Genomic DNA, 8,796 nt, shown 5'->3' with positions numbered 1-8,796 from the left:
ACCTGTGGGGTTGTTCCTCCTCTAAAATGTCGCATAAAGGTTACAAGCTGAATGTGAGAGAAATTCACAATAAAATAGTAAATCTCTGGGGTTGGTCTCAGATCAACCTGCAGTCCATGTGAACTGCATGCAAAGCAGCAATAGAGAGAAAATAATATAAGATAGTTTAAGATGGAGTAATATGATGAGACTGCAAAGAAAGACATAATTTTAAAAATACTTTATGTTTAAATTAACAAACAAGACATCAAGACAGCAAAACATAACAAATCTGAGGCTTATTTTCCAAAGATAAATATGTGAAAATTAAGAAAATGGGCATCAACACGAACACTTTCCATAGTCAACATGAATACATCTTCATTTACAACAATTTTATTACATGTAAGTTTATTATTTACAATCTATTTTTGATTCTCAGAAACCAGTGACGCATGTTCTCCTGTGGGATCTAAAACGTTTTAAATCTGCGACAGAAGAAGCTGCAGGTCCGTTATAAAGTCCGGCCCGGTTCAGTACTGCTTGATGAGCCTTCGTCTCTGCGACGTCTTCCTCAGCAGGTGCCTGAAGTCGTACGGATTGTCTCCGCTTCGGCTCTCCGTCGACGACATCCGCGGGACGGAGCGCCTGTAAACACAAACCCGACGTATCGCAGATGGTTCTGAAGATGGAGACTCACAGAACAAACAAAGCAAAATTACAAAAAGGAGGAGATGAAACGATTTGTGTTTTCATTTTGGTTATCATCTCTGACCATTCATCATCCAAACCGCCCATATAGACACCAGGCGGAGGTCGTTCCATAAATCTGTCCTTTTAGAACCTCAAACTTTAAAAATACTCATTTATAAACAATGTATTTTAATTAAATGATTGAATATTTTGAAATTTGTTTACATTATGAATAAATGACGAACTGCAAAATTGTGTAACATCGTCCAGAGAGTCATGTGGCTACCAGCACAGTATTTTAGTTGTACTATCGTGGTAACAATAAAAGTGATGTTAAGAACTATTTATTGTTTTTTATGCATTTTTCTGACAGCATTTTAAACCCCACCAACACAGAAAACCATTCCCATTTCAACTGATTTTCATTTTGGGACACGAATCACATAGATGAGTGTGATTTCTCTCACATCACACCTGCTCCCAGTACGTCTCAGGATTTATTTTAAGATTCTTTTACTGGTTTTTAAATGTCTTGCACCATCTTATCTTGCAGAGCTGCTATTACCTTATGAACCCCTGCGGACCCTGAGGTTTTCTGGTCCCGGACTATTAATAATCCCAAGAGTCAGAACTCACACTTGTGGTTCTTTCCAGTATTATGGACCCTGTTAGTGGAATGGTCTGCCAGAGAACCCGAGGGCTGCAGAAAAAGCCAGCCAGCTGACCAAACATTTTGGAACTCAGCTTGGTTGCTAGGTAACGGGGCTTGGCTCGGCTGGGGTTGCTAGGTAACGGTGGAGCGCCCATGGAATGTGACTCAATGACTGGAAGGTTTTGAAACAGATTTTCCAGAAACCAAAAAACATTAACTTATTGGCAAAGAACAGATTAGTGTTTTTTTAAAAGTGCTTAGGTTAATAAAAGTTTAATTTTCCTTAAACTTAATTTTTTATTATTACTTAGAAACTGTGGAGTACTCATTACTTTTACAAATTTAGAGCATACTTAGAAAGTCCAGAGAATACTTACTTACTTACACTTATTTAGCAACTCAGAACAGGGATTAGAACAAACTTAGAATCCAGAAAAACTACCTTTGCAACTACATTTTAGACTCATATTCTTCCAACCCAGAAAAGGAATTAGACCAGAGGATACTTACTTATACTTATCTAGCAACCCTGAACAGGAGTATCTAGTTTATATACTTTGAATCAACTTTATTAGCTTTTTCTTCTTTTGCAATTTCCTTTGGTTTGTTATTTTGTTTGTATTTCCTTTTAATTCCTGTAAAGCTCTTTGTATTGCCTTATTGCTGAAAATGTGCTATATAAATAGAATTACCTTTATCTTTAACAAGGAAAACGAGGGTCTAACTGAGCCGGACCACCTAACAGTCTTAAAATATTGTCTTCTCCACATCGAGAACCTTTGAGGACATACCTGTTGTCTTGTTTCGCGGGTCTGGGAAGCTCGGGCTCAGTGACCGCCCTCTCTCTCATCTGTCGACAAGAACCTGCCGACCTTCGGTCCGCGGACAGCCGTCTGTCCCCGTGGTGACTGCGGATCGTGGATCGTCTCCTGTCCATGGACTGTCTTCGATCCATGGACTGTCTCCTCTCTACAGACTGTCTCCTCTCCGGCGTCCCCCTGGCTGAGCTGGAGGGTTCAGGCCGGTTGGTGGACAGGGTGTGGTAGTACTGGTCGTCCACGTCAAGCAGCTTCCCCGGGCTGGAGAACAAACACAGGTCTGAACCGGACATTTTCTGGAGGACAATTTTGTTTTCCAGAGTTGAATGTTCATAAAAATTTTAAGTTGATTGATCTTTGAGAATGTGTTCTTGCATTATTATGCCATTATCAATATATTAATTGACAATGGTCTTAAAAAAACAATATTATTGTTTATTGGAATAACTTCTGGGACCATTTATTGTTCTGCAAAATTTGTTATTGTGACAATTCTAATTAGTTAGATAACGAGATTTTATTTTCAGTTTGGAATGAGGCGTTTTAGGACGTCTTGTCACTTTAAATCCAAATAATCTGACGCCGGCCACGCCCCCAATTCAACGTTTACTCGACCCCTGAAAATGGCTGCCAACAGATATGCAATTATACAACAGTGCATCTTTGAAAAGCACAAGTGGAGCCTCCTGCACAACAAACAAGAATGCAGCGAGTGGTTTTTGGATGATAAGTCAACAACAAAACACTTGTCTTTTCCAGCAGCCATTGTACAGCGGTAAAACTAACTGACCAAACATGCTGGAGCTACACTTTGGTTGCTAGGTAACAGCATAGTGCCTGTTGAATTAGATTTAGTGGGAGGTTTTTGAAACCACTCATCTTCACCAAAAACATATTTTTTAGAGCTTGGGTTGTTGTTGTTAGAAGCAGTAGAGACACAAATAAAAGTACAAAAACGTGCAAAATGTAAATTTTGCATAATAAGACCCCATTTACATATTCACAATTTCACAGTTTAGACTAGTTTAAACGTCCTGAATCAATATATTATTTTGTACTGGCCATAAAACTGATCCAGATATTTGAGGATTGCTAAACGTGGAAAGGATTCATGATAATGTCCCCTATAACATTTCATAAAAGATGGTGCAACATTTTAAAAAGCGATCCTGCTCTGTATAACCAAAGCAAAAGTTTTCACTGTTTTCTATATCTGCAGAAACTAGATTCAGATGTTAAATCAAATGTTTCCTTTTGTAAAATCACTTTTTCAGAATAAGTGGAGGATTTCATTCAGGATGCTTCATCCCATCATGTTGCATCTTACAGAGACGTTAAAGCAGCTGTGCCTATAATCTCTACATACCTTTAGCATAGCCTCCCTTCCTGCTTCTCCTTTCGCACATTTATTATCATTTACTCGCAGTACAATTCACTCCTTATCGCCAACGTTTTCCCATCTCCCACCTCCTCTGCTGTTTCTCCTGACCTTCTCTTCCTTAATGATGCATGTAAACTACTCCTGTCCATTCCTGGCTTTATTTATCTGCTAACAAATTATTCGCCTTGATGTTTAGAGCATCGTGGAGTGTGTGTGTGTGAGTTTTCCTCAAGCTGTGGTGATAAAGCACCTCTTGCTTGTTCAGCCAGCCCTATCTGTCTATCTTCACTTCCTCGCTCTGGGCGGTAAACTCACCTTGTGTCTTATGCACAACATAAATATGCATGAACTCCCACATGGACACTCACTTCCCAGAATGCTCCAGCACTTTCCGGATCAAATTGCAGGAATTTTAAGAAGTTAACTTATTTCTTAAAGAGAATAATAACTTCATTCACAGGTATGATAAATATTAGTGAAGCTAACTTGAATGAATCAACTTTAGAGAGGATGTGAGTGTTTTTGTAATCAATTAATCGATTTATTTGACGATTAATTGATTAATCGGACGAAAAAATTAGCACATTCTGCAGATATTTCATTAAACTACTATAAAAATACATTAAAAGATACTCATAAACTAATATTCACCTTCTTTTAAAAATATTTCTACAATTTTGGCTTAATTACTGCTTTGACTGTATTATTCTTTCAGGATTTGGTCTTTTCTGAGCCTGTATATCCAGTTAATGATCAATCGATCACTAAATTAGTTGACAGTTATTTCAATGGTCGGTTAATCGTGATTAATCTGATTAATCGTTTCAGGTTTAGTTTAGATTTTAATCAAGCTTGAGCCATAAACATAAAAAACAAACTTTAGTGAGAATAAGAAACTTACTCCTCTTTTCTGGGTTTGCGTTTATCGTCCTGGACAGATCTCTGAGTGGGAAGACGGAAAAAAACAAATATTACTGTTTGGATGAGAAACAAATGTAAAAATTTATATTAAAAAATTATTTAAAAAATACTAAGAAATTATGAGAAATATTTACAAATAAATTTTTAAAAAGCTAATAAAAAGAAATGAAAAACAAAATGTAAAACAAGTAAATGTGAAATAAATAATAGTTATTGAATTCATATAAGCTGTAATTAACAACTAATTATCAAACTTTATTTATGAAGCACTTTACATAATCACCTCGCATAAATCTATGGGCTTTATGTCATATTTATACGAAAATAAATAAATACAGAACACAACAAAACAGATACAGTGTCAAGTAAAAAACTACTAAATACACCAACATTAAAAGAAAGTAAAAAAAAAAACTTAAAGTCAATTATCAAAGCGTTTTTAAATAAATAGATCTTCATTTTAGCTTTGAGCAAAATAAAAAAAAAGGTTGGATATATTTTCATTGGGAAGAAAATCCCAGGATGATTTTCTAGAGAAACATATAAAAACACATGTTTTTATATGTTTACTACTAATAATAAAAGAATTATATATAATTTATACTTAATATGAATGAAATTGATAAATAGGGTTATTAGTATTATAATCTGTAAGGTTTTCACCATGTTGACTACCACCATTTTTATTTCATAAATTCATATTTCATAAGGAAATACCAGTAAATTTGACTTTAAAGGTGTTTATTTCAACAACTGAACCATTAAATTGTTATTAGTCCTTTAGTATGTTGGCACCTTAGTAAGATTTCCAGTACATTTGTTATTTTTTCAAATCACTTTGTTATAAGCTGAAATAGTAGCAGATTAAAGTTAGGTAAAACCCTTTAAGGACTATGTCTCAAATCTCCTCCTGGATATTTTTGCTTATTTTAATTGTACAAAGTTCTTCAAATGTCCTGTGAGTAAATAATTTAGTCAATTTCTCCATTTACATTCAATTAAAAGAGTGTTTTATGAAATTAAAATGAAGAAAACATGCTTCCTGCAGTTGCGTGAATAAAATTACCATAATAACCCGATATTGGCTGGAAAGCGCAACGTCTCCTCTTTCAGAAACAGTGGGAATTTTTCAGATAGCGCAAAGTGTCAGGGAGTTACAGTACCGCGAAGTTGGCTTGTAAAAATGAGTCATTCGGCCGAATAAAGTTAATAAAGTGTCACTTTGCTGAAATTAAAAAGAAAAACAAACAAAATCAAAAGAAACATTTTCAAAAAATTAGAGAACTTTTTCTTTTTCAGTCAATTTGGCGGTAAACGCCTCACCAGCATAATAAAAGAAAAAAAACAAACAAGCCAATCAATGGCGCCTTGTAAAAACCAGCAGCTGTGAAAGCAATTACGGTTTCCAAAGTTTGCCGTCAGAAATATCCCGAATCAATCAGCTTTTTTTTTCTGCCACTCACATGAATGAGCGTGTAGTAAGTGGAGTCCTCTGGTGTGTTCAGGGTTTTTGGCTGCTGCGTTCTGCGGGGGGTTCTCGAAAATCTCTTGTCAGCTGAAAAGTAACAAAAAGATTTAAAAATGTCAGGTGGCAGTTTTGTATTTTGGAGCTTCAGGCGGCTTAACTGTAACAAAAGAAGCAATCACAACTGTGCCTCTGCTAAGGCAAAACTGGGAAAATGTTACAGTTTTAGTGTTTATAACTAAATTTAGCTTGGTTGTCATGTAAAGTTAGTCCAGAAAAGAGGGTTTTTGTGTGTAAAACTGAGATTTTTAATACAAACCCATTCTAGAAATGCATAAACATTGATTTCTCATGCAAGAAACTTTATTTAGAATCTGAAAAGTGTCCATTTATGATTTTAGAACCAATAAATATCATCTTACATGCTGAAAAACAAAGTGGATGATGTTTACAAGGCGACTACTATCTGAAATAGTTTTTTCTGCCACAGTTTTTCCTTCCACTAAGCTTTACATGAATACATTTTCATACAACACTATGAGAACAGCCAGTTTATCTAACAATGACCTTCTGTATTTTATAAAACATGGATGCTGTCGATCACATTTCTGTAACAAAATATATTTTACCATTTCGTCTTATTGGTGGCATTTTAATTGTTTATGATGAACATTTTTTTTTTTTAAGGTGACCTTTATGCCTCCTTGAACAGGTTAGGATGGGTCTCTATGGGACATATGGAATATGTTCATAGCATTATTTGCACAAAATCATTCTTTGATGAGATTTTAGCCGGATCAGTTCTGCCTATTTTGATCTGTTTTAAAGTGTCTGTCACTTTAAATCCAAATAATCTGCTGATTGCCACGCTGCCCAACTCAAAGTTTACACTCGCTCGTGAAAATAAAGGCTTTTCCTGTTGTAAATTTCACATAAATACATGTGAAAAATCTCTTAAAACAAATAAATGATTTAACATCCATGTAGTGTCGTCACAAAATGTCTGACTTCTACCAAAGCTGCAATTTGTCATAATTTCCCTTCAGTGCTCCGCTAGACAATATCACTCATCTATGTTATTGCAATTATAAACATATTAGATTGACCTTTGCTTGCCGCTTATTATTAACGCTCAAACTGGCAGAAAAACAATCCATCATATGCAAAAGCTCCCAGGTAAAGAAGATGAAAAGTGTCTAATGTTATTAAACAACTCCATCTAAAAGGTCATTCTCTTTCACACCGACGACTAACGCTAATTTTAAACACCGTCAAATTAATTTCTGCCGTAATTGTTGGCTCACAAAACATGATTAACTTTTGTTGACCTTTTCTATAAAGAACAGTGTGGCCGACATTCGTCTGCTTTCATTGCGTGTGGCGCTAATGATTCTGGCTCCGCTTACTGTGTCACCAAAATTCATGAAGACGGATTAGACCATTGAAAAGCGATCTTGGAGTGGATGAAACGAATAATTTCCCTTAGAAGTTACACAGATTATTCAATCTGTGACCAGACAGTCGGAAAAATGGCTGGAATCCTTTGTTAAAGTCCGTTTTTATACTATGTAGCTGAAGCTAGCAGCTTACTAGCTTACCCTAGGATACTCAAAGCAAACCATTACAAATTCTTGTGGAATAGTAACAAAATCTGTAAAAGTTTAATTTCAAAGTTCACTTATGTATATTAAGTTTCAGCTAATAATTCTGTGACGCTTTTCAGGACCAGGTTAGTCGCTTTTGGTAAAGTTAGCAAATAAACTAATCAGCCACTAGTTGAAAAGCTTCCTACTTGGCTAAATAATAAATATCAAAATAGCTAAACATTCTTGATTAAATGTTACAAATAGAGTTTACTAGTATAAAAAACCCTGTTATCTATATAAACAGTGATAATATAGTTTATAGCAAGCATCTATTGGTGAAAAATGCTAACATTAGCATTGATTTTCAACACTGTTACACGGTTAAATCTAACAGAGTTAAAAAAGGAGCAATTCAATATCCAGTGTTACTTTATTTAAAAATGTTTGTTTACAGCTTTTATAAAATATTAACATTCTTGTAGTGAAAATTCATCAGATTTATTTCATAATCTGTAAAATGTCCATTTAATTCTGTTAATATTGCAACCATGTAGTAGCTTTTATTAAAATAATATAAAATGTTTTGTAAAATAATTACTAATCCATAGTTTATATGATTTGATACATGATGAATTTGGGAAAATATTTGAAAATATATGCTGAATTTTTTAATTCAAATGACTAAGATTGAAACGTTGAGCGAGTGTTTCCATTTCAAATCAGCACAGAACTTTGTCACTAATCCACTAAAGTCGAAAAAACCCGCAATTTTGCAATTGTTGTGTTTCCATTAAATAAGAAACACAATTTGTTTTTAAAATCACACGTGAATAAGTTTGTTCACGCGATAAATTATTAAAAAAACATGTGGTGCCATCATTTTCCAACTACCGGTACTTCCTGTCTTCTTCTTCGTGGTTTCCGCCAGCAGCAACATGCTGTTGTTGACCATGTGACTCGTGTGATGTGAAAAAAGTGTTTCTATTGCAGCAAGATAAAACAATTTTGATACAACCAAAAAACCCACCACATTCTAAAGGCAAAACTTTTTATTGACTTAAGAGTTTTTTTAAAATTTGGCGTGTTTCCATTAACCAAATTTGTTTTCAAAATGTAAAATTATGCAATTATATGGTCAATGGAAATACAGCTACTTTCATTATTCTGCTACTGTCAAAAAAACACAACAGGATGTTGCCGCTGGTAGAAAACACGAAGAAGACGACAGGAAGTGGTTGGAGGATAATGGAATTGCATGTTTTTTAATTGTTTATCGTGTGAACAAATTTATTCATGTGTGA

At 34.8% G+C, this 8,796-nt stretch overlaps 1 protein-coding gene across 2 annotated transcripts in view; it reads right to left on the bottom strand.

The window, feature by feature from the left end:
• Window positions 1-205: 205 nt before the first annotated feature.
• The window catches only part of myo3a (myosin IIIA), a 72,938-nt gene continuing 64,347 nt past the window's right edge, over window positions 206-8,796 (bottom strand). For both annotated transcript variants that reach the window (XM_032552227.1, XM_032552228.1), the window contains 4 exons: window positions 5,908-5,999; window positions 4,425-4,465; window positions 2,116-2,403; window positions 206-627 (listed from right to left, as the gene is read on the bottom strand). In XM_032552227.1, the coding sequence (XP_032408118.1) occupies window positions 513-627; window positions 2,116-2,403; window positions 4,425-4,465; window positions 5,908-5,999 (536 nt within the window). In that variant the 3' untranslated portion in view covers window positions 206-512. The remainder of the gene's footprint in view (window positions 628-2,115; window positions 2,404-4,424; window positions 4,466-5,907; window positions 6,000-8,796) is intronic.

Source organism: Xiphophorus hellerii, chromosome 21, assembly GCF_003331165.1.
Source record: "Xiphophorus hellerii strain 12219 chromosome 21, Xiphophorus_hellerii-4.1, whole genome shotgun sequence".
In the NCBI taxonomy this organism is placed as follows: Eukaryota; Metazoa; Chordata; class Actinopteri; order Cyprinodontiformes; family Poeciliidae; genus Xiphophorus; species Xiphophorus hellerii.
This window is presented reverse-complemented; position numbering and strand designations above follow the sequence as displayed.